Genomic DNA, 27,978 nt, shown 5'->3' with positions numbered 1-27,978 from the left:
ATTAAAAAATTTTAAAAAATCTATTTTTTTTTTTGCAAATATCCCACTCTTGTGGGAATAAATTAATTTGAGAAACATTATTCGAAATAAATGTACATAATAAATCTTTATATTCAAAAGATTGATTAAGCAACTCGTGCGTAGAATTCCAACGAGTTGGAACATCTCTTGAAAACCTTTTTGTTCTTCTTCTATTTACTTTACAAAATCTGCCCCATTCTTTTATAATTTGAGGATGATTCTATAAAAATTGAATTGTTGTTTTTATTGGGGTGAGAAAAACATGAAGAGTTTTTAAACCATCTTAAACATGGCATGCACATCTAATGTGAAAAAAATTATCTACCAAAAGCAGCTTTACAAATCTTTTCGAACTCGGGAATTGAAGCGGTATTTGCCGAGGCATTATCAAAACCAACTGAAAAAATTTTATTAAGCAAAAATATTCTTTTAAACCTTGCCTAATTATTCTATAAATATTGTTTGTCGTATGCCTATCATCAAAAACTCGAAATGCAATAATTTTTTTTAATGTTCCAATTATCATCTATCCAATGACATGTAATACTCATATAAGAATTAATTTGCCAAGGATCACTCCAAATATCGCTACCTATATGCACACGTCCATTAAAATTCATATTTTTTTTAACTTCTTTTTCTCTTTTAAAAAGATCAAAAAGTTGGCATTTAAGCGTATTTCTCAAAATAGATTTTTCTTGTGGAGTACATGCGGTTTGTATAAAATGATTAACACAAGATTTTTCACAAAAATTAAAAGATAAACGTTTAACGGCAACACATCTAGCTAGTTCTTCTTTATAAACTTTGTCACCGTAATGAAATAAAGGAGGAGTGTTAGGATTGGCATACCCGAAAATTTGTTATTGGCTGGTATCGGTCTCCGCTTGCGTTGGATGTTTAACCTCGGATGCCATTTAAATGTTTCATAGCCACCTCCACCTGTTAATTTGTTTGTTGCCCCATAATACTTACATATTACCTAATACTTGTGTGCACCTAAATGTTCCTTCGTGAAGTGTTCTCATATGTCGGATGTAACCTCCCATTTCGGCTCCTTTGTTGTTGACATTTTTTCGATACCGGTAGGAGGATGAAGACTTTCTTGTGTTGGGACGTGCTCGACTTTGAGAATAATGTTGATATCATTAACATTGTCTCCCTAATATGCAAAATCACGAGGATCATATGGATAATTGGATTTCTCCGTCGGGCTCTTTCCTCTGTCACTAGCTTTACTTCTATTTGCCATTTTTCAAGAAAATTGAGCAGAAAGCGAATTCAGAAAATTGAGAAAATTGAGCTGCTTTGATAGGAATTGTAAGAAAAAATGAAAGATGGAAAGGGGTATTTATAATAGGATAGAATTAATAAAGAAAAAAAAGAGGGTGAGGGAACCGGCCATTGCTTTGGAATGGTCAAGAAAAGAGCCGAACCACTATTTTTTATTTTTTATTTTTTTTCAAACGGCTATAAAGCCGGTCCGGTTCCACGAAACATGGACTCAGAATCGGCTCATATGAGACGGGCCGGTTACGGGTTTAACCCGGCCAGGTTCCAGGCCAATTCCGGGCCCAAATCGGCACGTGGCCACCATTGACCGCTCCCATCTAGCTAGCACAATTCATGTGCTGCACCACCGCTACTATCTCGACTACCGCATAGCCCAACATCCAAAAAGTAGCTGCTGTGGCACTCCATCGCCAAAATACCTATCTATACAACCGGGCCTTCAATATCGGCTACTCCACGCCGCCATCACTATCATCACTCTCGTCCGCCCCCAGGTGCATAGTAAGGAAGAAGTCCGAACAACCAGCAGGAGAGCCACGCATAAACAGATATAAACCCGAGGGCTATCAACTCCATAGACGACCCTACATCAATCAAGAGCACGACGATGTGCTTGAGGAAGCACACCTCAAGGAACTCGGGCGCATCGTGCTCCTCTCAAATAACGGAATAGCTTAAAGGGATGCCGTAACAGGTGAAAGGGGTCACAGGTGAAATCGATATGGCTGTCAACCGAGACAGCAAATCCCCAAGGGGTGAGTATATAACTGAGCAGTAGAACTTCTAACCTAAACAACTAAGCCAACTAATGACACGCAAACCAATGAGAATTCACCACGACAAGCTGCAAGGTGTACAAAAAGTAGATCATTACGGGAAAGGGCATAATAATCTAGGTTATAATGGAGCGAAGATCAATCGGCGTACTACAATAAAGAAAACTACCACCCAAACATAGCATAGAAATTTCAAATCCAATGACTACTCCCTACCCCATAGCCTAACACAAAGGGATGGTGTATCTCCATTTCGCATCGCTTTAACTTGAAATCTCCAGCAGTTGTCTTGAGCCTCAACTAGTCGGGATCCCTAGCTCCATTTCAAACCATCGAACCATTGCGCAATGCTTAATGGCAAACGCTTCCATGGACTTCTTTGATCGAACACTCCTTCACCATGTTGAGCTCAATTCGCATCGATTCGACAATTTTCACAACAATCAATCAATAGATTCTAGCTACCCACAGCAAACCCTACCTCAAGGCTACTTTCTAAGACCACACCAAAGATATCAATTCGGGGTCGGGGTTAACACTACTCCAAGCTACTCCATAAAGAGACCAACGTCCACGTTCATAATTCAGATCCAGTATACCGCTATTCCATAGCTAAAGACTTGAAAAATGGTTAACAACAACAAGTGAGATATAAAATCTCCGTGAATCAACGCCTAAGACTAAGTAGGGCGCTGATTCGTTCAGAGCGACTTAAATATGCAAGACAAGTGTCGATAACATATCAATAGCGTGCGACTATCGCCACACTTTATCTACTAAATGATTAGGCATATCCCAATAACCAATCATCAATCATATGCAATCTTACCTCACCTTGGTACATGCACCGCATAGTCTATAAGATGGCAATCAATTGCACACAATCCAAGGTATACAACCGTAACACTCATCACAACTTGGGGATAAGTACACCATGAGTACCATAACTTGTGTACGGCGTTTACTTGAGTGCCATAACTTTCAAAACTTTCACTTAAGTGCCATAATTTTGAAAAATCGTTCACTTGAGTGCCACATTGGAGAAAAATCGTTTACTTGAGTGCTACATCAGTTTTTTTGGCGTGTCATGTCGGCTTTTCGGGGTGCTACGTCGGCTTTCCTACTGCCACATCAGATTTTTCGACGTCCACGTCAACATGGCACTCAAGTGAACGATTTTTGAAAGTTACGGCACTTAAGTAAACGTTTTGAAAGTTATGGCACTCAATTGAACGCCGTACGGAGGTTATGACACTTCTAGTGTATTTTTCCCTCATAACTTGTATGCACAATGCACCATATGTGTTCTAATTATTACGGCTAGTCGGGCACGCCGTCCTTACATGGGGGTCTTCCAACTCTAACAAACATTTATCCATTCGATCAATTACGGCCGAGTGAAGGCACGCCTGTCTTCATACGGGAGTCTTCCAACTTATCCAGATATTTATCCATTCGATCAATTACGATCAATCGAGAGCACGACCGTCTTCATGCGGAGGTCTTCCCGCTTATCCCGGTATTTTTAGAATTAATGCAACTCTCATGCTAAAAATGCAGTAAATAAGTCCTATGTGACCGCATTCACGTAATTAAATCATCAAACTTTCCATACTACACTACCCAAACATTCTTGCCCTATTTAACTCATAAATTTTGATATATAAACTCAACACCACCTTGGGGTTTACCATTCATATGCCCACAATTCTTTCTTTGAATATTGCCGTTCAATTTATTTAACTATACAAGTCAATTTATATGACTGTTCCCAACATCGACATCACAATTCATTATTAAAAACTACACAAAATTACTAACGAAATATAAAATTTATTTATTTAATAAGAAAGTATTAATTATCAAATAATCCGATAGTTTATTGCCTAAATAACAATAACTTATCACTAATAACGCCGATAGCTTATCGCATTCTTGATAACCTATCAAGTCCACTTATTGCTTATCAAGATAACTCATTAACTAATCCCTAATTAATTAGCACTAAGCATACTTAGCCTAATCTAGTCTCATTCTAGTTAAGTTTAACATACTAATCAAGGGATTATGGCGAAAACTCACCTTAATTAATTAGCCCGATTCCGGTTAATTAGCACATCAATGTACAATCAACTTGACTTGAGATAAATAAACCGACCACGATTAATTAAAGTAACTAGAGTTAAATAAATTAACCATGATTGGTCATAAAGTAACTGCGGTTAACAAAACGTAACTACAGATAACTAAAAGTAACTACGATTAACGAAAAGTAACTACAGTTAACAAAAATTAACTACGGCTACTTTAACTAACCAGGATTGACTTAAACTAACCGTAGTCAACTAACTTAACCATAGTCACTAATCTAACTCGACCACGATTAACTAAACTAAACCATCATTAAACTAATGTAACTCACGATTAACACTAATTAAACTAATCATAAGTGTAATTAACAACCTAATAAAAGATTAGGGGTTAACTCACAAACTCAACAGTCGGCGACGACTCTAGCACGACCACGAGAGCGGCTCGTGGGCACAGCGGCGACACACGAATGCGAGCGGCGAACGGCACAGGCTTGCAGGACGGCAGGTTCGGGTTGGGCTCTCATGGCTCGACTACGGACCGGCAGTGGCTTGCGGATCCACAGGCGGAGGTCAGGCCGGCTCGGGCGACGCGGGTTGCACGCGGGACTCTCGGCGACTAAAACGAATGGTGCGCGGAGGACGGTGGGTCGCGGATCTAAGATGCGGGTCGGAGCTCACGAGAGCAAGGTCATGAGTTATGTGCGGAGACCACGGACTGCGCAGTGCGAGGGTGACCGACGACTACAAAGCTCAGCGTGGTGGCGGCAGAGCTTGGGGGTGGCGACTAAGGAGGAGAATGGGAGGATGGTGAGGAAAAAATGAAGAAGAGGGAGGAAATGGGGGAGGGGGGGGGCTTCGGTCGTGGGGGAGGTGAGGGGGAGAGATAAGAGAGAGAGATTTGACTTGTAATAAATGGGGTGGGGCCTATGGTCAAATCATACTATTCACTAATTCGTCCTATATGCATAATATCTAGGGACAAAACGGTAGTTTGGCTCACGGGATTAAATTAATCTACCGATACTAATAACTGAGGGTAATTTGGTATTTTCATAATTAGGATTTGGTCAGGACTAGGTTCAGGCGCGAAGGGTTTCGATACTACGACGCGACAGCTCAACTACCCGGGCTTGATGTCTTTGACCGACACCTTAGGATAATCCAACATCCATTCAAAACAAATAAATCAACATCCAATAATTGTCCCTTAATTCTCAAAAATGCAATATTATTTACCAGGCTGAAATTCGTGGTTAAAATTTGTCGGATTCATTTATCTTGTAGACGTCAAAATTTCGAGACGTCACATCCGAAAACTTTGTTCAACTCCTTCTATTATATAAATGATTGGCCTTTATCGAGAACTTTCGTCAAATCACCAGCCTTCCTATAACGCCAAAATGTACTACCACCGTGGTCGTTCATTCCTATGTAAAGGCTAGAGGCATGCTGCTGCTTTTAAAAAATCAGGACTTTTTCTCGTTGGATGTACTATATATTTCCAAGGAGATTTAGTCAACCAAAAAAGTATTTTAGTATAAATCAGCAAAAGAAGTTTTGCAAAAGGATGTTTTAAATATTGCATCAAAACAGATTTTCGCCAGATGAGAAGCTATATTATTTGTTTTTTATGTTGAATATTGAATTCATAACTGATTCTTCAAATTCATTATCGGATTTTCTCACAAAGAGAATTTTTACGGCGGACACATACATGCCACCAAAACCTTCCAAAAAGGACAAAGGTAAAGCCATTATCGAATCCTCAGAAATCATATCACCGGCCAAACCAACGACCCCAATCAAGACATGGTCACAGGCAGTCCAACCGAAACACCATGACCAAAACAAAACTCATCACCATCAGAAGCATTGACTCAAATACAAGCCCTTTCACAATTGGCCTCCATATTACCTAAAGAAACTCTAAAGCTCTTGGCTCCCTCATGACAGAACCCAACCAAAGAAGAGCCACAACAATCGATAGATATAACCATAAGCCCATCACCACTTGCTTCATAGAGGCAAAAAGGAACTACAAAAATTCAAAACGAATTTCCAACGAGGTGGTTATTAGGCCACTGGCAGCCCCCTCCAACAATCTAGATAGGCAGGTCAAATTCTTTTATAAAAAATTGTATTTCCAAATATCTTTATAGTAGAAGATAGGTTGTACCATGAAGACCCAAATTTTTTTGCAAAAATCCTGGAAATTGGTATTTTACGCCTCCTGATAAGCATAAACCAATTGCTTATTATGAACAAATTCTGTCTGAAATGGGGTCCATGAAATTCAAACATTTTCCAAATCCAAATAACTCAAATAATATTACACATTCAACAGCCACCATATGCCAGATAATCCATCCTTTCAAATGGAGCTCATCACTTGATACCCCAATCAAATTTGAGAGTAGATTGACCCAAGTATTACCATATCAGTCCTATTTTTACATATTTCGATTTCAAACAAGCCTGTTGGAATGCCTCCTTTAGGCTAAACACCAATGAAAAACATACTGGTTTCACCAATGGTGGGGACATTTTGGTCCAAAAACTGAAATACTACATCCTATGGTTCAAACCAATTACAAGATGTTCTCAGATCACTTCTTACCATCACCACGTATGTACGAGGCACGTTTTCCATGTCTCGCGCATTTTTTCATCTACTTCCGAGTATCCTGGGTATCACCCTGAGGATTTGATTACAAAAGTTCTTCCCAAAATCCCAGTATCCCAAATTTGGTCAGAAAATATTAGACTAGATGGTGGGATGGTTTTAAATTCTTCGATCAAGTTTCACTTGCTTCTGCTTTCTCTCTATACTTGAATCACCTTCAGTTCCATTCATCTTCTCTTCGGGCATCTTTCCTCAGCCACTTTCTTCCCAGTCTACCCAATGGGATCAACCAACCATTCAATCATGCGTTTAAGATGCCTCTTCCTCCAACCTGTCTTTGCCAACAAAAACACTGGGCACTTTTTCCATCTGCGGCTCCACAGGAATCGCCACTTCCTTTTCCCTCAGAATTTTCATGACCAGACCACAAATAGGACAACTTTCCCAATTTATTTTTTAGGGTGTTTTTCCTTGCATGAAAGATAAATTATTCGAAAAATGTATTCCTAATGTTTTCTCATAAATTACTATCGATAATGATATTATTTTTTATTAACTAATTATTTCTAGCAATATAAACTTTTATTTTTAAAAAAATATTTTTCAAATTCTTCATTCTCGCGAAACAAATAATGCCTTGATAACCGAAACTTCTGAATCCCGATTTCTCTTTGCCCTTTTGTTTGTGCGTTTCTTCGATGAGAGGGGTTGAGTGAAATCTTAGGTATTGTAGAACTGATAGACAGGTCTTGAAAAGACCCAGACACACCAAAAAAGGCAAAAACAAGAGTTGCGAGGAAGGTGTTTTCTAAGGCACACAAAAGTTCTACTTATTTGGTAATTTGCAAATGCATATATTTCTTCGAAGCGACGTAATGCATTACAACTGTAATGATATGATTCTATGGGGACAAAAGAGTGATAGTTAGGTTGAGATGGCCTGGACAAGATGCGACTCCTGATAGATTTACAGGACGATGAAGGGGCCAAGAGTGAATTGAATTGCATGAGGGAAAACGTTCCTAAATTATTCAAGTGAAACTAGAATTAGTTTTCAAGAATAGCCTTTTGTTGTAACGACCCGGTTTAACATTAAATACTCTAATATTGAACATGCCCAGGTGAGAGCAGAATGGACAACCTCCTAAAATAATGTTCATTTGTATGCGAAAGGACAAAACCAAGACTTTGTATGAAACAATACAACACGCACAATGTCTCAAGTAAATTTAGGGACGACATTGTTGGTGAATTATTTGGTTTCATATTTCGAGCACAGTAAGACAAAACTCATGGGTGCTTGATGCTTGGGTCTTGGGCCAGCACGTGACATGTCACAGGCTGGTGTCACGGGCCGGTTCAACCTTGTGTTCCCCCGACACCGTGCGGCACTCAAGACACGCTCTTGAGTCAGCCTCAACACCACCGCCACTCACCCACGCTCAACTCACGCACACACCCGAACACAAAACGGGAGAGAGAGTGAGGAGAAGCCTTTTCTCATTCAAAAATTCTGAGTGTCAATTACAAGGGGTTCATGCCCCATATATACACAAGAGGGTCGGCCAAAATGGCCCCCACGGATCAATCGGTCTAATCCCGTCTATTGTTCGCCGGCCACTGTTCATGTCCGACGAACACTATTCATGTTAGCCGCCTCGGCCCGGGCCATGCCCGTGTCGACCATCTCAATCCAGTCATTATCCATGTCAGCTGCCAACTCCACCAGCCCACATCGCCTTAGTCACCAACTCACACCAACCGGTCAAATCATGTGGGTCGGTGTGCCCCTGGCGAGTCCACGTCGATCGCCGGGTGATCCACCCGACCGCCCGGGTCGAACGGTGGTCGAGCGCCGATCGAGCGCCGGGCGGGCGCCGGTCGATCGCTTGGTCGATCGTGGGTCGATCCCGCATCGGCCCTTGGTCGTTCGTGGGATCGAGCGTCACGATCCGTGGATCGATCGTCCGGCCATTCGTGGCCCATGGATCGATCCGCGGATCGATCGCTCAATCGATCATCCGTTCGCCCGCTCGGCCGCCCGGCTCGGCCCGGGCACCGTTCCTCACGATCTCTTGGATCGCCCGAGGGTCGGTCGTCTGACCGCCTGTCTGATCGAGCCGCTCGATCCGTGGATCGATCGCCCGGTCGGTCGGCATAGCCCGGGGATCGATCCGCGGATCGATCACTCGATCGCCCGCTCGATCACCCCGCACGATCCGCGGGTCGATCACCCGATCGTCGGGGGTTGTTCTCCGCTTGGCCGCTTGGGCGCCCCGCACGATCCGCGGGTCGATCACCCGGTCGTGCGGGGTCGATCATGGATCGACCGCTCGGCCGCCCTGCACGATCCGCGGGTCGATCACCCGGCCGTGCGGGGTCACTCATGGATCGGCCAGCCGGCCGTCCCGCATGATCCGCCGGTCGTGCTTTCTCGGTCATGGGTCGATTCGCTGGCTGTCCCGGATCATAGCGTCGGTCACCCTTAGCTTCTCTCGGGCACATTTCCTCATGATCCAAGGGTCGATCGATCGGTCGACCCGAGGGATGGATCGCAATCAAATTTTCATCGAAATTGAACGGACCGTGATACTGGCACATCACGGTCCGCCACTTCAATCGGCGGGGCGGGGCTGGCCGCTACCGATGTTTTCCCCTTTCCTTACTGTCCTCCGAACAAGAATAACATCAGATACCAAGTCTGCTTTCTCACAGAAGATCTCCTCGGTCAAAGAAAATGTAGCCACATCAATGGAGGAACACAGATGGGAATGACGTACGGTGAAGGTTAAGGGTAAAGCTTCTTCTGAGAACGATCCAAAGAAAGATCATCCCCGAAAAACGCAGACAAGAAAAAGCAGCGAGAATGTAGGAAGAATAGAAACTTCAATGCCAATGGACAAGACGGACACGCTCGTGAATCGGACACATGGAACAATCTTATCAGAGTAGTCCTCTCACAAGACCCACCACACCCTAAGACTCCTATACTAACACCATGCGGTCTGAACACCAGATTGATCGAAGAATTCCAGAGAGAACAAGGATAGAAGTTGCATGGATGTCTGCGTCCCTACTAGTGATGTTAGAGACCTCTTTGAGTTCCACAAGAAAAGAAAAAATAGCCAGGATAAACAGAGTATAAACAAAGAGATTCCGCCTGTCGACAAAAGCAACGGATGAATCGAGATCAAACTGTGAGATACAGCATAAACAAAACATTTCACTAGGTACTCGTGCATCAGTTACTGCAGTTCGAAACTTTGTGTGCTTGCCTCATTTTTTAAGGCCTCTGAGAATAAACATGCAAGAGCTTATCCTGTATCGACAAAAGGAGATCCAACAGTACCATAAAGCATCTACAATAGGTCCTACAACACATTGAAATAAAATAAGGGCTTCTTGAATTTCCGGTATAAATATTGCAAGAACCATTTTTGTATTCCTCTTTCAATGTTCACTTTTTACCTGAATCTAGCCGGTCCTAGCAGAAAACCCACTTGCCCAAGGTTGACTGTGAATTCACAGTCATCTTCCTTGACGCGCGGTTTCCCTGTTCGATAACAAAATAGTTCCTTCTTTCTCTACTCTTATAATGAAGCCTTGTCTGGCCTTCAGATGCCTGAGAGATCTGACCTAGGAATCAGAAGAATCTAACGCCCAGCTCTATCGTCTTTCGTCCTTACACTGTTATTGTCCAGTCCACTACGAAGCCATGCGAGATTGCTTATATCTGCAGCTATTGATGCCAATTCATAATTTGGAAAAGACTGGGGCTCCAAGTAATCCACAAATTCTGGGCCCAGTAAGGAATTCTGACCACCACTAGCATTGTCACCATCGCAACAACCATAACCACAATTGTGAGGCACCAATCTTTCACCATAAACGTCATCAAGCAACCTAGAGAAACCATGATCCTGTTTCAAAGCTTGACCGAAGTGTTCCGAAGCAGGAACTGAGCCTATGGATGGCAATGCAGGTTGTGGACCTTCCGAGCGATTGTACACATTGAATGCACTTACACGTGCAACAGGTCGGTACAGAGTAGGCTGATCCTTTGGATTGAACTGATCCTTTTGTATTGACTTTTCTTCATATTGGTTGCTTGTGTTTTCCAGAGAACTGACATCTTTTCCCTCCGGGGACTTCGGTGAATTGGCTTCTCCACATGAAAGTGTTTCTTCAGATGATGCTTTTACTCTGTCCAAGCTAGCATCGTCAACTGTGTTAGTACATTCCACCTTAATCTTTTCAAGTTCCGTACTCCGGCGCCTAAGGGTGGAATTCCAATGGTTCTTGATGGCGTTGTCTGTTCTCCCCGGGAGAAGTCTTGCTATTGATGCCCACTTGTTTCCATGAACCGCATGGGCTGCAATTATGATCCGATCCTCTTCGTCTGCAACAAACATAGATATATGCAACATAAATCAACAAATGAAGATAATAAGATCTCACTCTAGAGCTTTCCAATTTATCTAGATCACAGATGTAGAAGCTAGAAGCAGATAGCGAAGCAATAAACATGATCACCATGAGGGAACTCTTGGAGTGGCTTATCCATGATTTACTCTGAACCAGGGACTTTAACGTAAACCACTCGGCTACTTCTAAAATGTCCATGATATTAGGTGAAACTTGCTCAACAGTCAGTAGGAATATACGCATTTGAAATGACTAGTCTTAGGTTCATTTCCATCATTCTAAGCACTGTGAAATAAAGGACATCAACTGTAAAGGCTAACTCAGCTACATCTGCTACATCATTTATAAACTATTTCTTCTATTTCTTTCCCAGACTGTACGAATGGGAAAACGATAGATCAGGCACCAAACATTTGCATAGCAATAATAGTAACCAAGAGTCAGAAAAGAAAAAACTTATACATGAACGCCATGCAGGTGCCAACAGGATCACTTGCAATTATGAATATAAAATCAAAAGAAAGCCGTCCACATGCCTCACTTTGCCAAATTTACTTTATTTAACAAGGTAAAGATTCAATCACTAGTAGTGGACATGACAAACAGAGGATCAGTCTACATCCAGCCTTCATACTTTTAGGAACTTTGAAGATTGAGGATATCATGTTTAAATCCTTAAGTTCGAACCTTTCTGCGTAGAAATGCAGTGCCTGTTGTCTGCGCTCAGTATTTCTTAGTATAAGAATCAACAACCAACATAGATTCTACTCCCTTAACAGTCACAGTCAGTACCACATAAATGAAATATAACTGAAATATGTGAATTCACTGATGGCTTCAGAGAAGCATGCAAATAAAGTTCCAACTCCTCCTTTTTCTACAAAACCAGATTGTTCGACATCCCTACAAAATACAGCTCCCAGTACTACAGTGAAACGATGATGATCATCCCCTTTTTTTATCGAGAAACCATCTAAATCCACATTGAGCGCCCTCAAGCATGGTTCTCAGATTATTCCATCGAACCCGATCCAGTTAGTTCATGATTTACCCGGTTCCTTAACTGAAAGTACTATGTTTAGACCTTGTAAAGATGGAACAAAACCTACACAAGCCATTCTGATTATACAATCTCTTGAAATGCTTACAGTAAGAGGCTTTCACAAGGCAATACATCGCCGCATCCCAGGATATTAGATAGATCATTGCTGCAGCCTGTCTTCGCAATACATTGGACAAAAGTTTGAAACTGCAACATATTCATATCCTTTGTCTTTCTGGCGCACACTAACAATTCTCATCCAAAGGTAGCATTTTTGTAGCCAATTTTGACCAGAGCTGTGTTAAATTTTTTGTTCCATATATCATGGGCAACATATTCAAAAGAAGACAATGACCAGTATCTCATATCAAAATCTTCATCAATCACAAAGGCAAAGGTTATTTGTCAATCGATCAGATAAAAAATACATTCACTTATGACATGGAAGAAAGTACACGTAGCTTAGCACAAAGACTCCAGAAAAACTTTCATTTGCTATCGTGTTTCTTGTCTTGTAGTTCATGATAGGCACCGTATATATCGCAATTAGACCACTTTATTGAATCAATCATTCGCGGATAACAATTTGCGTTTCTTTTCAACAATTATTAACCAACTATCTTGTTCGTGAACAAAATGATTATGATGCAGAACTTGTTCAACAATCCTTCATTAGAATTTGGACATCCACATCATCTAGTCAAACTAAATTGACTACAAGTTCAGAAGGCCGTGCAAGATGCAAACTACCCATAACGAAAATAAGAGAAACCAACTCCCAGAAACATTCGTCGAAAAAACAAAATCCAGAAACACAGGGCACGCATTTTGTTTTATTTTATTTTCAGGAAAGACCACGTGCACAACTCTCACGAAATGAAGCACAGAATAAGCCCTAACGAGAAAATCACCGGATAAACCAGAAAATCGACAAAGATCAAATTTTGACACCAAGAAATGGAAAAAGAAAACTCAAACCAAGGACAAAGCTCAAGATCAACAATCAAGTTCACAAAAAGAACATTTTTTTTTCTCCGTTTCATCACGGGAATGCGGAAGAAGAGCGAAAAGAATTACCAGTGAAGGGCTTGCGCTTCACGGCGGGGTCGAGCTGATTGCACCACCGGAGGCGGCAAGACTTGCCGGATCGCCCGGCGATCCCGCGGGCGATCAAGCTCCAATTCCTCGGCCCGAACTTGCTGACGAGGTCGCTCAGGATCGCGTCCTCTTCGGGTGACCAAGGCCCCTTCACTCTGTCCCTCCCCGCTTTCCCACCGCTGCTCCCGCTCCCGTCGTTCCCCGCCGCCGCCGCCTCGTCGCCGCTCTTGGCGTCCTCACCGCCATCAGCGCCGTCGATCTCATTGGCGGTCGGATCCTCCGCTTCCGGTTCCATCTCCCTCACTCTCTCTCTCTCTCTCTCGCCTCGCTCGCTCGTTCGCAGTCGCGGTCACTGTGTTTCGGGGGAGAGTGTGTTGTGCTGGGGGTTCGTTGGAAAGTACATATCTGACTAACTGCAATCTATTTTGCTCTTCAAGACAGCTTATAATATATCAAATTCTGAATAAAATAAGTTTTAGGGCAAAGTCCTTGTTTTTTTTTTTTTACTTATTCACATTTTGGCCAACACACTTTTTCCTAATTTCTCTCCCGCCCCGTAATTTTCCAAATTATACTTTGTAGGAGACTAGGAGTGGATTTTGATTTCATAATAATTGCTCCTCTCATTGCCCAAAATCAATGAATAAATAATTGCTCCTCTCTTTTCCAACTACAAGCTAGTTTTCTTATTTTGGCCGGTCGTCCAAGCTCCTCTTGGCTTCTTATTTTCGGATAGGGAAACTATTAGAGCATTTCCAGCATGTTAAAATTGTACATACATTTATGGAAGGAAATTCATGTGCGGATTGATTAGCAAATTGGGTCACTTAATTTGGTGATGACGCTTATTCACTTCCTTTGTTGGTAGAAGATTAGACTGGATCAAGTTTTGCTAGCAAATTGGTAAGGAAATTCATCTGCAGATTGGTTAGCAAATTGGATCATTCAATCTTGTGATGTGAATGACATTCTAGTATTAAATAGGCTACTGAGAGATTTATTTCCTTTGTTGAAAGGAGATTAGACCGGATCAAGATTTGCTAGCAAATTGGGAAGGAAACTCATATGCAAATTGGTTAGCAATATTGTGATGTTAAATGACGCTCTAGTACTAGATAGGCCACCTAAAGATATATTACTTCAGTTGGTAAGAGATTAGACTGGATCGAGTTTTGCTAGCAAATTAGGAAGGAAACTCATGTGCGGATTGATTAGCAAATTAGGTCATTCAATTTTGTGATGTAAATGACGCTCTACATTAAATAGGCTAACAGGAGATTTACTTCCTTTTTTTTTTTTTTTTTGTCAAAGATTTACTTCCTTTGTTCATAGGAGAGTATACTGGATTAAGTTTTTGCTAGTAAATTGGGAATGAATCTCACTTGCAGATTGGTCAACAAAGAAATGACACACTACATTAAATAGGTTACTGAGAGATTTACTTCCTTTGTTAATTTTTTTTCACCAAAAAACAAATTGGGAAGGAAACTCATGTATGGTTAGCAAATTGGGTCATTCAATCTTGTGATGTAAAATTCGACCAAAAAAAAAAAATCTTGTGATGTAAATGACGCTATAGCATTAAATAGGCCACCAAGAGATATATTTCCTTTGTTCATAGGAGATTAGACTAGATCAAGTTTTGCTAGCAAATTCAGAAAGAAACTCATGTACGTATTGGTTAGCAAATTGGGTTATCCAATGGCCATCAAGATATTTAACTACTTTGTTGATAGGAGATTAGACTGGATCCTGTTTTGCTAGCAAATTGAGAAGGAAACTTATATGGATAGCAATAGATAGGCCACCGATAGATTTACTTCCTAGTTGATAAGAGTTCAGATCGGATCAAGTTTTGCTAGCAAATTGAGAAGGAAACTAATATACCTATTGGTTAGCAAATTGGCTTATTCAATTTTGTGATGCAAATGACACCCTAGCATTAGATAGGCCACCAAGAGATTTACTTTCTTTGTTGATAAGATATTAGTTTGCATTAAGTTTTGCTAGCAAATTGGGAAGGAAACTCATGTGCAGATTGGTTGGCAAATTGAGTGATACAATCTTGTGATGTAAATGACACTCTAACATTAGATAAGCCACCGAGAGATTTACTTTCCTTTATTTGATAAGAGATTACACTGGATAAAATTTTACTAGCAAATTGGAAAGGAAACTTATATGGTTAGGAAATTGGGTCATTTAACCTTGTGATGTAAATGACATTCTGACCTTAGAACGGTTATAGAGAGATTTACTTACTTTGGTGATAGGAATTAGAATGTGTCGAGTTTTGCTAGCATAGTAATAGTGCAACACCTGGCTTTGCCCCTTTTCTTAGAAAGAGAGAAAAAAAAGAGATGTAGAATCTAGAAATTCACGTAATTATCAATACTTTCATCACTCCTCTGTACACAATCCTTTCATCACATTAGTTTAGAAATTTGCATGTTCCAAACTAATTTCTAATTTATAGATATCGTTTTGATTAATAATTAAACAAATTTATATATGAAACAAATTAGACCTTTTCATAAACTGTTGATCACGTTTATGTGAAATTTTGCTTATGCAGAAATTCTAGTCAATCATTAAAGCTATGTGGCACAATTATTTTGGTCATTGTCTCGGCCGACTATAGAAAAACAAGTAAGGCAAAAAAAAAATAAAAAATTATGATTAAATTGTCACAACCGCAATAAATTTAGGACTTTTGTGGTAATTTTTCCAAAAGGGCGGCGTTGTTTTCACCACATATAAAGGATTGCAAATAGCATAAGGCAATAAGAAAATTATATATTGCTTATCTTTGAAGGGAAAAATACAACTAAGAATTTTGTCATGTGCATCTAGAAATATTCCCCTAATCCTAGATCCCTTATTATCTAAATCAACAATAAAGAACCAAATTTAGTATACTCCCAATCCTACATTTCACGTCTTCATTTTTTAAATTTGTTTCTGGTTATTAATCCTTCCTTGATTATCAAGACTCGTTTGGTAAAAAAAAAAAAATTTTGAATCAATGGAAAGTAAATAACCAGAAACCGAAAAAAAAAAAAAAGGAATCCGAAATGTAATTAATTTCTAGGTTGTGTTATTTTCTAGTAATTTTTTCGAATTGGATACATGACAGTGAATTTTACACACAACGATTTGATCAAATGACCTCATATAATATGCTTACCGTATCAAGTTTTCTTCCGAAGAAAAGTTGTCAAATTAGAGTATTAATTATCCATATGTTTTTAGATTCAACATGCTTGTTTCTCATTCGTGTTTTCTCACGACGCATTAACAAGTTAATCCTGTTTCCGATCCAAAAAAAAAAAAGTTAATCCTGGAGTGGACTGTGCACTAATTTAATAATATAAAAAAAGGTCCAAGAGTGGTAAAACGAAAAATTGGCATGGAAGGGCCCAATGCTGGGAATCCGAAGCCCATGAGGCCTGGTTGAATAGGCCGATGCTCGAGCATCTTTTTCCGGGCGGGCCTCGATAACGTTAGTTAATTACAAAGACGGGCTTTGATAGGTTTATACGTGAAGTTTTTCTTACGAGAGGCCTTGGACGAGGAATTTTGCCTGACCAAACAGCCCGACATGTTCCGGAACCCGTCTAATGATCACGTCTATTTTGAGGATATCGGATAGTTATCAAAATACATTAATCGTGCTTCACCAGATGACCACAAAAAGAAAGATGATTGAATGTCGTATTCGAACTTTGAATGAAAAAATAACTGTGCCACTCCAGTAACCTCATCGGTTCGCTCTGCTATTGGTCATCTAAGCTTTGCTCCGAGAGACCTTGCCATCTCCTGGCCCTAAAACTATGTTTTCCTTACGAGAATTCCGGGAAAAGACTGACGCTAGGAAAATTACTTATCCACGGGAGTTTTCTCGGTCGGCTACACGTGATGCTCCTTGTTTGATTACAAATCAAAGCATTCTTAGCGAGTAGGTACGAAAGGCCAGCATTTTCTTCCCCGAGACCCCAATTGGCAATGGAAACAAGCATTAATATGTCATCAATGATCCAATGCCAAAACATCTTCCGCCTCCAATCTCGAAAATTGGATCGTTTCCTTTGCCCGTGTTCCAACTGAATCGGTCAACAAGTGACTTTTTGGGTAGAAAATTGAAAAATCAGCCTCACGTATTTTTTACTCTCTTTTTTTTAATAGGTCAAAAAGGGAAAAGAGCGAGTTTCGCCCCAAATTTTTTTTTTTTTCCTTAAAGGGTGCAGTCATGAGTCGCATCATGGGCCCTTTTGACTTGCACGATCGTTCTTCACGCACCAGATCCGAACTGGCGGGGCGCGAAATTTAAACAAATTCAAATTTAAAAATTAGCTGGAAATTAAATTCATTTAGAATGCAAAATTTATTTAAAATAAAATTAAAAATAAGCTAAAAAATAATAATAAAAAAAATCTTAAACTTAAAATAAAAAAAAAATTGGTGCAGAACCACAGCCGTCGCGGCCTTCAAACGTTCACCTTTTTTTTCTTGAGATTTTACTTTTTTTTTTTAAATGTAACATAATTTTTCAAATTATTTTGAAAAAACAATTTGTTTTTTTTTTGTAAGCTAATTAAGTTTTTATTTTTATTTTTAGTGTTTTTTAAATTTTTACCTTTTTTAATTGCTGATTGGACCTTGCTTGTACCACGTCGCCTTCAAACAATAATAAAATAAGGCCACGTTAGATTTTCGACGGAGCAAATCGGACTTTGCACTAAAACGATCGTTTTTAAAAAGACTTGTTACTAAAATAATCCGATTAAAACTTTTGGCACTAAAGTAATTTCCGTACACAACTTTTGGCACTAAAAGTGTACTTTTCCCCAACTACCGGCATTGTTTGATAATAGTCATTTTCTTATTTCAATGCAAGTTTTGTCACTTGGAGCGTATATTGCTTCATACTCCCGCCTACACGTGTCTCATTATCCCTTTTATTTAAACTATTGACATTGAAAAATGACCGAATTTTATGGATCAATGTGATGTCGATCGAATGATTACATAGGTCAGATTTAATTGCGTATTGATTAGCCAATAAGTTATCGATGACGAACACGCTTGTCAATGACTATGATCATCGATGACCATAATACACCCATCGACATATGATGGCGATTGGTCGGCTACTATTGCTGGCTGGATGTTGAATATAGAGAAACCGAAAAGAAGAATATGCTAATGGAAGGTGAAGATACCATTAGATGGTTATGTCCAATGGCGATTGAGGAGTTGTAACAGCTTGTTAGATGAGACTGATGTATGAACATGGGGCCTCGAGTTATGAAAATGTGATCGTAACTATCAATTTGCATCCTGCTTGAGCATGATCCTATCTCCAAATGGGCCCGGCCGACCTTGCATGACCCTATGGCCATTGCTCCGTACAACTTATGTTAGTTTCCCAAGGCCATTGTTCGTCTATGAAAAACTTGATGTTAAGTGGATCATACATTTCTTCGATTTTGGTCAAATGAGATCCTCCACTTTAGGGGTGCATTAAACTGAATACTGATGGTGCAAGGGTTTATTTAGAAATGAATGGGATGACTAATTTGGTGGTTTTGCAGCATTCGTAGGAACATGTTCATCTACACAAGCAGAACTTTAACTTTGTGGTTGGTATTCAACTTCACAAAATAACTTAGATTTTCATAGGGTCATCATTAGTTTTGTGTTGATAAACTTTGGTACGCTAAGCATCCGCCTACTGCGATTGGATTAGACTCCTCTTTAGCGTGTGTTGGGTCTCAAGATCCTCCAAAAGTCCTGCTAAGTATCCCTATTTCCCAAGTCTTCTGTTCCTCCTCCTGTTTTGGAAGTAACCAAAACCATCACCCACGGAAAGAGCTGTCGTGCTTAGAAAGGAAAACGCCATTGGAAGGAAAGACAAAATTGAAGGCTACATGAACACCATTTGTTCATGTTTCATGGATTTTTTGACTGGTTCCACTGGCTAGAAATTATCAAATTCCAACATCCTGGACATCATATCAAAACAGAAGATCAAACCTTGACGTGCTCCGCATCACATTGGCCGGCGTAGAGCTGTAGTTCATACGGCCTTTGTGGGAAAGTTCATACGTAGGGCGTGTTTGTTTGAATGAAAGTGTTTTTCAAGATTTTTTTTTTTTTGGAAATTCACCCATTTAGTTCGCTGAAAATGATTCAGTCAACGAAAAACACTTTCCGATCGACGAAAAATTTATGCTCAAAATTAGAAAAGTGAATTACTAAATCTAAAAAGGTGAAAACGTTTTCTGAAACTGATTCTCTTGAATTTTTTATAGTTATATTATATCATTTTTTTTCTTCTATTATCTTTTTCTTTTCTTTTCTTTCTTTTTCGTTTTTCTTCTACCTCTACCAGTCGTCGGGCATTGACGACGGCTAGTGGGCCAGCGAGTTCAAGCTCGATCGAGGCTGGTGAGCCTAAAGCTTGCTTGTGGCTGCCGCCACCCGATCGCAATGGAGGACGTCGCGACGAAGGAAGAAGGAAGAAAGAAAATAAAAAAGCATGTAAAAATTTGATTTTTTTTTGTCTCAAATAAAATCTTAAAGTTGAAATCATTTTTCAAATGAGATCCAAACATCAGAAAATATTTCCGATCAAATATCACCAAATAAAGGAAAACTAACAATTTTGCTTGAAAAGTAATTTCTTGGACAGTATTTTCTTTTACCAAGAATTTTCGTGAAAAAAACGGACCCTTAGATACATAACGGATTTCAACTACACGGGACATCCATCTAACATTGGCTGTGCAAGTTATTCTTTTAATGAGATACTGAACCTAATGATGGTCCGAATTTTTATTTCCCATGGAACTTTTTTCTTCGAGTGTCCGATCGGGTGATTTTTGAGCTAACTAAATTTTGCATTCAGACTAACCCTGCCTCTTCAATCCCGTCAATTCGACAGGCCCACGTCTCCCGCTCCGAAACTCGTAAAGAACCACTTCATCGCAAATGGAAAATCGGCTACCTCATACTTCTCGAAGCGTAAGGTTCCATCGGTTGGTCACTCTTTTAACTGGATAGCAGGGCCTCAAACGCGCAGGTCGAGCCGGATCGAAAATGGCCGACCCAAATTGATTCATTTAATTCGATTTGACTTATTTATATGCAATGTAAATTCAGCGATTCATACCCAACTTGACACATACACTTACTCATACCCGATTCACCCGCATTATTACATATAGAAACTGTTATGCTCTGCGTATAGTGTATAAAAGAGAACAATTTAGTAGTTTATAAGGTTCCAAAGAAGATTTTCGACTTGTTTTGCTACTTTTTATTTATTGCAAATTTCTCAAGTTCAACAATGAAATATCCGGCATCTCTTAAAATCAATAAATTCTAAAACTTGAAAGATAATATTTTTTTACTATTGTATAATTTTGCAAATAAGATTATCATTAAATAGATAAAATTAGAAACTAAAGACTCACATGACAACAGTTTTATTTTTCTGTTTTTCTAATTTTTTTTTTTGGGGATTGTGTTTGGAACAGAAATCATTTTGGTAACGAAATTTCATTCCATAATAGATTTTTGGCTAAGAAATATGTTTGAAACAAAAACAAGAAGTAGAAATTTTCTACTTTTTTATTTCTTGAACAGAAATAGAAATAAGAATTCTGCTAATTGCTCGCTCCCTCTCTCTCACGTGCAGTCTTCTTCTCTCGTGTCGCCGTTGTTGGTTGCCGTCCACTAGCCACTGTCCGCCGGTTGCCCGCCGCCGCCTCTCGGTCCCTAGCCGTTGGTCTCCGTCCATCGTTTGCCTTCCGTTGGTCGCCGTTCGCTATCCACGGATCTCCGGCTTCCACTCGCCCTACATCATTTGTCATCAATTGGTCGCCGCCCGCCGGTTAGCAACCGCCGGTCTACGGTCCGTCAGACGCCGACCAACGCCCAACGGCCAACAACCACAGAAATTTTTTATGATTATCAAACTAATTTCTGTTCCGGGAACATAAAATTTGTGTTATTATTAAACGCGTGTCTTTGCTCAGAAACTCGTCTAAGGAGTAGAGATAGAAAAATCTATTTCCGGCTAGAATAGAGCCTGGAAAGAGAATGGTTGTCATTCCGCCCTAAGTTGTCCCACCCAAAAAACCCCAACTAAAACCTAAAGACAAGCGAAGAGGGATCGAAGGTGGGTTGAGCTTTACACCCATTAAAAACCCTCATTTTATTGGATTTCATTACTCAAACCCATATCAGTCATTGAACAAAATTCACCTAACTCATCCATGACTCGACCCATCACATATGAGTTAATAAATGGGTTTTCAATCCATTTTCACATAACAGAGTTCATAGACGTTGTGAAATCTTTGAAACCCGGAGGAAATGCACAGTGTCTGCTCCTCACGTCGATACCTAATGCACACACACAGCATATGTTTATACGTTTTCGGCAGTGTCGTTTTCAAGAACTGGTTTTGTAGGCGGTCCGTTTTTTTGTTGGTGAACCTATATTGTTGATAGGCCCGCAAAGGACAAATTATAAGATCCATAGTCCTAATATTATCGTACTTTAGTTGATCAGCTTGTCAGCCGTTAAAGCTAACTCTTGAGAAGAGGGGTCGGTCTAAAGCTCAAATGTTGTCAGATACAAAATTCTTAGTCTCTCGAATATTGAACCGTTATGGTTTGGTAAACTATATAGAAACGGAAACCATATGATTATAATTAGTAGATAATTCCCAGGAAGAGCAACTATTTTGGGCTGCTATGGAACATTTTATTCTTCAATTTCCTAATTTCTCATCAACCATAATGACGTTTAGCTACATGGTTTATATAGTTTGTAGTTCTTCGTAATAGTGTAGAAGTACATCAAGTATGGATATTATTTGCATCGAATTCAAATAATAGTCAGATTTTGCTCAGGCTAAATGTCATATCCGAAATAAGGGTTGATATCCGTTAATGTTTATTCACATATAGATTCCCAAAATCTGCCATACGAAACTCGAAAAGCTGAAGAAAATCTTAATTTCCACTTTCTGAATTAGGAGGCTTGGTTTTGATGACTTGACCTTTTGGGACCCTATTGATGATTAAGTAAGATGAGAAATTGGGGTTCTAGTTACAATCCTCGGAATTTGCCTTATTTCCATCGTTTTAATTTGAACGATTTGACCTATTCTCATCGTTTTAACCGCGGGCGTAATCCTTGAAGTCCACGAAAAAAAATCCACCGACACATTTTACTCGGGAAAGAAAGATCTTGTCCGGCCCCGTGGCTTTCTCGTTCGACACGGGAGATGAGATGCCATCGCCAACTAATCCAAATTAGGGTTTACAGTTTCAAAAGAGAGTGTGGGAACGGCTTGACTCGTGGATCAATTCCATGTAAATCATATCGTGCAAATCATCTCGATCGAGGCAAGTGGCCAACCCTTATCCATCGGCTGAAAAATGCTCGTTTATAAGTCAAACCGCTACCTAATCCATAACGAATTCCTCAACTCCGAAACGCCCCTCCGATTTCCCAAAATTTACGAAAGTAGAACAAAGCCATTCCTAATTCGGAGAAGGGAGATTCGTGCAGCATGATTGGGAGGCTTGGGACAACATTAACAAACTATACGTTTGTTTGGGGGAAAACTCCATTTGAAAAGAAAATCCAGGAAAATGGTTTGTTTTCCTTTATTTGGTAATACGTGATCAAAAGCTTTTTTTGGTCTTTGGATCTCATTTGGGAAATGATTTCAATCTCATCACTTTAAGGCAAAAAACAAAAATTTGATTTTTTAAATAACTTTTGCTTTATTCTTTTTTGTTATACTTTTTACTTTATTATTATTTTTCCTTCTTCCTCCACTGGTTGTTGGACCTCGGCGACTTGCCGGCGACCGACCATAGGAGGTCGAGCCTCACCATATCCGGCGAGATCAACCCTCATCGACCGTCGCGGACGCCTTGTGACCTATGGAGGAAGCAAAAAAAAAGTATAAATAATTTAAAAAAAGTTTAAGAAAAAGTTAAAAAATTTTAAGATAAGCAATTTCAAAAAGTAATTTTACCTCTTTAGATTTAGGAATTCACTTTCCTAATTTTATGCATGAATTTTCTGTTGACTAAGTCAGTTTTGGCAAACCAAACCGATGAAAATTCAAAAAACCAATTCTCGAAAAATACTTTCACTCAAACAAACGCTTCCTAAGGAAACCATTACATCCAGAGTCGTGCAATCTCCATATGTGCGCACCATGAGAAACCTTAAGTAAACATCAAATCAAACCCTTTTTTTTTTCTTGGTTCCTTTTGAATTATTTTTCCTTTCTTGTCTTGCAAGGGCTCTTGACATGCAACATATGGAATGATTCTATCATGGTATGGCCGGCATTATTATCTCCAAGCAAAAAATTACAAAAGTTGTCGGAAGTGAGATTTGATAGCAATGCAAGATTCAAGAATATGTACAGAAACTCAGTTCTTTGGAAGCGAGGAAAATGGAGGAGAGGACTAAAGGGTAGGAAGGAGTCCATCTTTGAATTTTCAGCTGCTCTCTAGGGAAAATTGACTTGGCTAATTACCTACACCTCACCTCGTCGACAATAATATTTCATTTCTCGGATTCCGGGCGTTCCTTGGAAATTTAGCGAAATTATCTTTGCTTAATTATGTCATCGATTCCCTATACTCCAATTTGATACACACAAACTTTGGCTTTGGCCAAAAGGGTAGCGTTTTAGATTGATAGTCGTTTGGCATTATGCTTGAATAAACAAGAAAGTGAAACCCTAATTTGATTTCGACCAAAACAAGCCAAAACAAGTGTTAAGTAGGCATGTGATATTAGTGTGCGGAGCCCATTTAAGTCTTCTTCCAAAGTCGTCTTTTGACAATCTCCACGTCCCATTAGATAAGTTAAGCCAAAAATAGGGTAATTAGGGCCTACCACGGCCCCAAATTAGGGTTTGGATTTCACAAAGTCGCATTGACCGTGCTTCCCAAGATCTAGAAGTTGCAATAGCAATTGCATACCATCCTCGAAAGGGGTTCGATGATAATGCAACCCACGGCATAAAAAGTGAAAAAAATTCCACGTGCTTCAAATGTTGGAGGTCGAATTAATTGTCATCTTTCGGATGTCGTGTTGACGTTTCCAAAGGACTACGCTTGCTTGAAGAACCAAGATTGTAACACTTTTTTGTGGCTTTTTTTTTCTTTCTCTGCGTTCTGGATGGCCAACTTCAAACCGTTCGATAACGAGGCTTCGGCTAACCCTACCAACGCCAAAGGACGACTATTATTGTGCATCACAATCCTTCTCTCTCTCTCTCTCTCTTACGCAATGCCTTTGAAAGGGTTTCCACGCGTTCTCCCTCACCGTTCTGTATATATAGCTGCATGCATCTAGAGTTGAGAGGCATGCAGAGGAAGGAAGCAACACCAGCTCTTCTCTTCTGCGCGAGCTCTCTCTAGAACTTTCAACTCTTCTCTTCTTGTACCTTCGGATAGTTTCGTAGCCTCAGACATGGCGCGTCTCAAGTTCTTGATTTTCTGGGCTTTAGCTCTGGTGGCTTCAGCATCCATGGCTTCGGCGGCGATCGTGGAGCACACGTTTCATGTAATGTGCTTGCAAGAAATTGCAGCTGGTGGTGTTCATAATAGATAGGGATTATGTTTTTTGTCGGACATCGTTCGAATTTTGACGAAATGTTTTACAACAATTCTCAGGTGCAAAACCTGACGGTGAATCGGTTGTGCCACCGGCAAGTGATTACAGCGGTTAACGGAAGCCTTCCGGGTCCGGCCATACACGTCCAGGAGGGTGACACGCTCGTGGTCCACGTCTTCAACAAGTCACCTTACAACCTCACTATTCACTGGTAACATATTTCTTGCCAAGAAGCTTATATTTACGAACCTGGATACTATTTTGATTGATTCCCATTGTCACTCCGATGGGTTTGACTTTGACGAACAATATGCATGACAATATCTTACTAACAACTCTAATATTTCCAGCTTTTCCATTTATTAGTCAAAATTACTTTTGACCTTTCCCCACGTTAAAGTATGGAGTTATTAATTTCGTCCGAGCCATTTCACTTTATTCCTTTCGTCAAACAAAAAACTCATCTTGAGTTGATCGTAACTAAATGAAATTGACATATCTGCAGGCATGGAGTGTTTCAGCTATTGAGTGGTTGGGCCGACGGACCCGAATACATCACGCAGTGCCCAATACCACCCGGAAATAGTTACACTTACAAATTCACCATCACCGGACAAGAGGGGACCCTTTGGTGGCATGCCCACGTCCAGTGGATCCGTGCGACGGTTCACGGAGCCCTCATCATCCGCCCCCGATCGGGTCACAAATACCCGTTCCCTAAGCCCCATAGAGAAGTTCCCATTATACTTGGTACCTCCTATTTCTTAATCATTTCTCGAAAACTAATGACCTTGTCTTAAACAAAAATTGACATCCGATGCCAACCGCAGGAGAGTGGTGGAATGCTAATGTTGTCGATGTGGAAAACCAAGCGTTGGCGATCGGCGCCGCCCCGAACAACTCTGATGCCTATACCATCAACGGGAGACCCGGGGATCTCTATAATTGCTCTCAAAATCGTAAGCTATTTTAAATTTTTACATGTCCATTCCCAAATTTATTCTAATACTTTTAACCTATCTTTTATTACATTAACCAATAATGAAATTTTCAGCTAAGTTCACGTACACATATAAGGTGGAGCAAGGGAAGACCTATCTGCTGCGCATAATCAACGCCGCCCTCAATAATCGGCTCTTCTTCAAGGTGGCTGGCCACAAGATGACGGTCGTCGCAGTTGACGCCTCATACACCAAGCCCTACTTGACGAACGTCGTCCTCGTTGCCCCGGGCCGGACTACCGACGTCCTCCTCACCTTCAACAAAGCCCCCGGGGCCTACTACATGGCGGCCAGCCCGTGCGCTGATGCCCCCAACGTGTCGTTCGACAACACGACCACCCGGGGCATCTTCATCTACCAAAACACGCCCTCCCACGCCGTCATCGCCCCTAAAATGCCAACCCTCCCTGCCTTCAACGACACCCCCACGGCCCACAAGTTCAACAGCAACCCGACCGCATTGGTCGGCGGGCCCCACTACGTTCCGGTGCCACGAAGCATCGACCATCACATGCTTGTGACCGTGGCGCCGGCCTTGGCGCCTTGCGGTAAGCCCGGCAACAACTCCCGCGGCGGCCCCAGTGGGCGAGGGCTCTCGGCCAGCATGAACAACGCCTCTTTCCGGTTCCCCACGAAGCCGTCCATCCCGCAAGCGCACTTCTTCAACGTCCGAGGAATCTACACCACCGATTTCCCCAACAAGCCGCCGGTGGCGTTCGATTACACAAACCAGAACAATAGCTTGAATCAGGCCCTCATATTCGCGCCCAAGAAGACGAGCATCAAGAAAGTCAAGTACAATGCCACGATTGAGATGATCTTGCAGGACACCTCGTTCCTCGCCGTCGAGAACCACCCCATGCATCTCCACGGGTTCAATTTCCATGTCTTGGCTCGGGGTTTCGGCAATTTCAACCCGAAGACCGACAGGAAGAAGTTCAACCTCATGAACCCACAGATCCGGAACACGATCGGCGTCCCCGTCGGAGGGTGGGCCGCCATCCGATTCCAAGCCAATAATCCAGGTTAATTTCATTCCTCGCGCCTCGTTAATTATGGTTTCGTGGGACTTTCATTTAACAAATTATAATCATAACAACCAAATTTAATTGATTGGTTGATTAACCTTTAGCTCGTTTTGAAATGGTGTGTACATGTTATAGGTGCATGGATCTTCCATTGCCATCTAGACGTCCACTTGCCGTTGGGCTTGGCCACGGTGTTCGTCGTCGAGAATGGGCCAACTCCGTCGTCCACGTTGCCGCCTCCACCTATCGACCTGCCAAAATGCTGACACTTCTCCAATTACTTTTATTTAATTTAACTTTATTTGTAATTTCGTCCGCCAAGAATTATTGTTCGTTATTTCCTTCTATTTGGGTCTCTAATTCTTTTGCCATTCCTTCCGAGGCAAGAAAAAGCTTGTAATAAGGACAGAGATCCTAGTCGCTATTACTTCCGTTCCCTTCAAAAAATGCCCTTCTTGTATTGAGTGATTGGAGTGCACATTCTTTGGTTTGTAATCCAATAAAATGACAGATATGCCTTGTTTAATTTTAATTCGAGATTTTTTAAAATTCTATATTTTAATTCGAAATGTTCATGGCTGGCCTAGTCAAATCTCGTACTCGTTGTTGAGAATGACAACACGGGCTCTTGAATTAGTCCGTTAATGTTGATCTTTCATGTAGTTAATATTGTGACGGACTAATTCAAAATTCAAACTATTCTTGATTTAATCTTTTAATGTAGATATTTGTAGTTAATATTGTAACGGAATAATTCGAAATTAGTCCATTAATGTAGATATCTCATGTAGTTAATATTGTAACAGACTAATTCAAAATTCAAACTATTTTGAATTAGTCCATTCTTATATAGCATAAACTATATATATATATATATATATATATATATATATATATGCAAACCTAGCGTAAA

The 27,978-nt window shown here is 40.6% G+C and overlaps 2 protein-coding genes across 2 annotated transcripts; one reads left to right on the top strand and one right to left on the bottom strand.

Annotated features, from left to right (window-relative positions):
* Nucleotides 1-9,973: 9,973 nt before the first annotated feature.
* On the bottom strand, nt 9,974-13,776 carry LOC115734827 (transcription factor MYB1). Its single transcript, XM_030665778.2, has 2 exons — nt 13,351-13,776; nt 9,974-11,205 (listed from the first exon to the last, which is right to left on the bottom strand). The coding sequence occupies exons 1-2, from the start codon at nt 13,664-13,666 to the stop codon at nt 10,460-10,462; spliced, it is 1,062 nt and encodes a 353-aa protein (XP_030521638.1). The 5' UTR covers nt 13,667-13,776; the 3' UTR covers nt 9,974-10,459.
* An 11,020-nt stretch (nt 13,777-24,796) lies between these two features.
* LOC115734826 (laccase-7) lies at nt 24,797-27,492 on the top strand. Its single transcript, XM_030665777.2, has 6 exons — nt 24,797-24,985; nt 25,096-25,247; nt 25,542-25,786; nt 25,867-25,995; nt 26,091-27,062; nt 27,201-27,492. Exons 1-6 carry the CDS (start codon nt 24,893-24,895, stop codon nt 27,329-27,331), a joined length of 1,722 nt encoding a protein of 573 aa, XP_030521637.2. The 5' UTR covers nt 24,797-24,892; the 3' UTR covers nt 27,332-27,492.
* Nucleotides 27,493-27,978: the final 486 nt, after the last annotated feature.

This window comes from Rhodamnia argentea, chromosome 7, assembly GCF_020921035.1.
Source record: "Rhodamnia argentea isolate NSW1041297 chromosome 7, ASM2092103v1, whole genome shotgun sequence".
NCBI lineage: Eukaryota > Viridiplantae > Streptophyta > Magnoliopsida > Myrtales > Myrtaceae > Rhodamnia > Rhodamnia argentea.
This window is presented reverse-complemented; position numbering and strand designations above follow the sequence as displayed.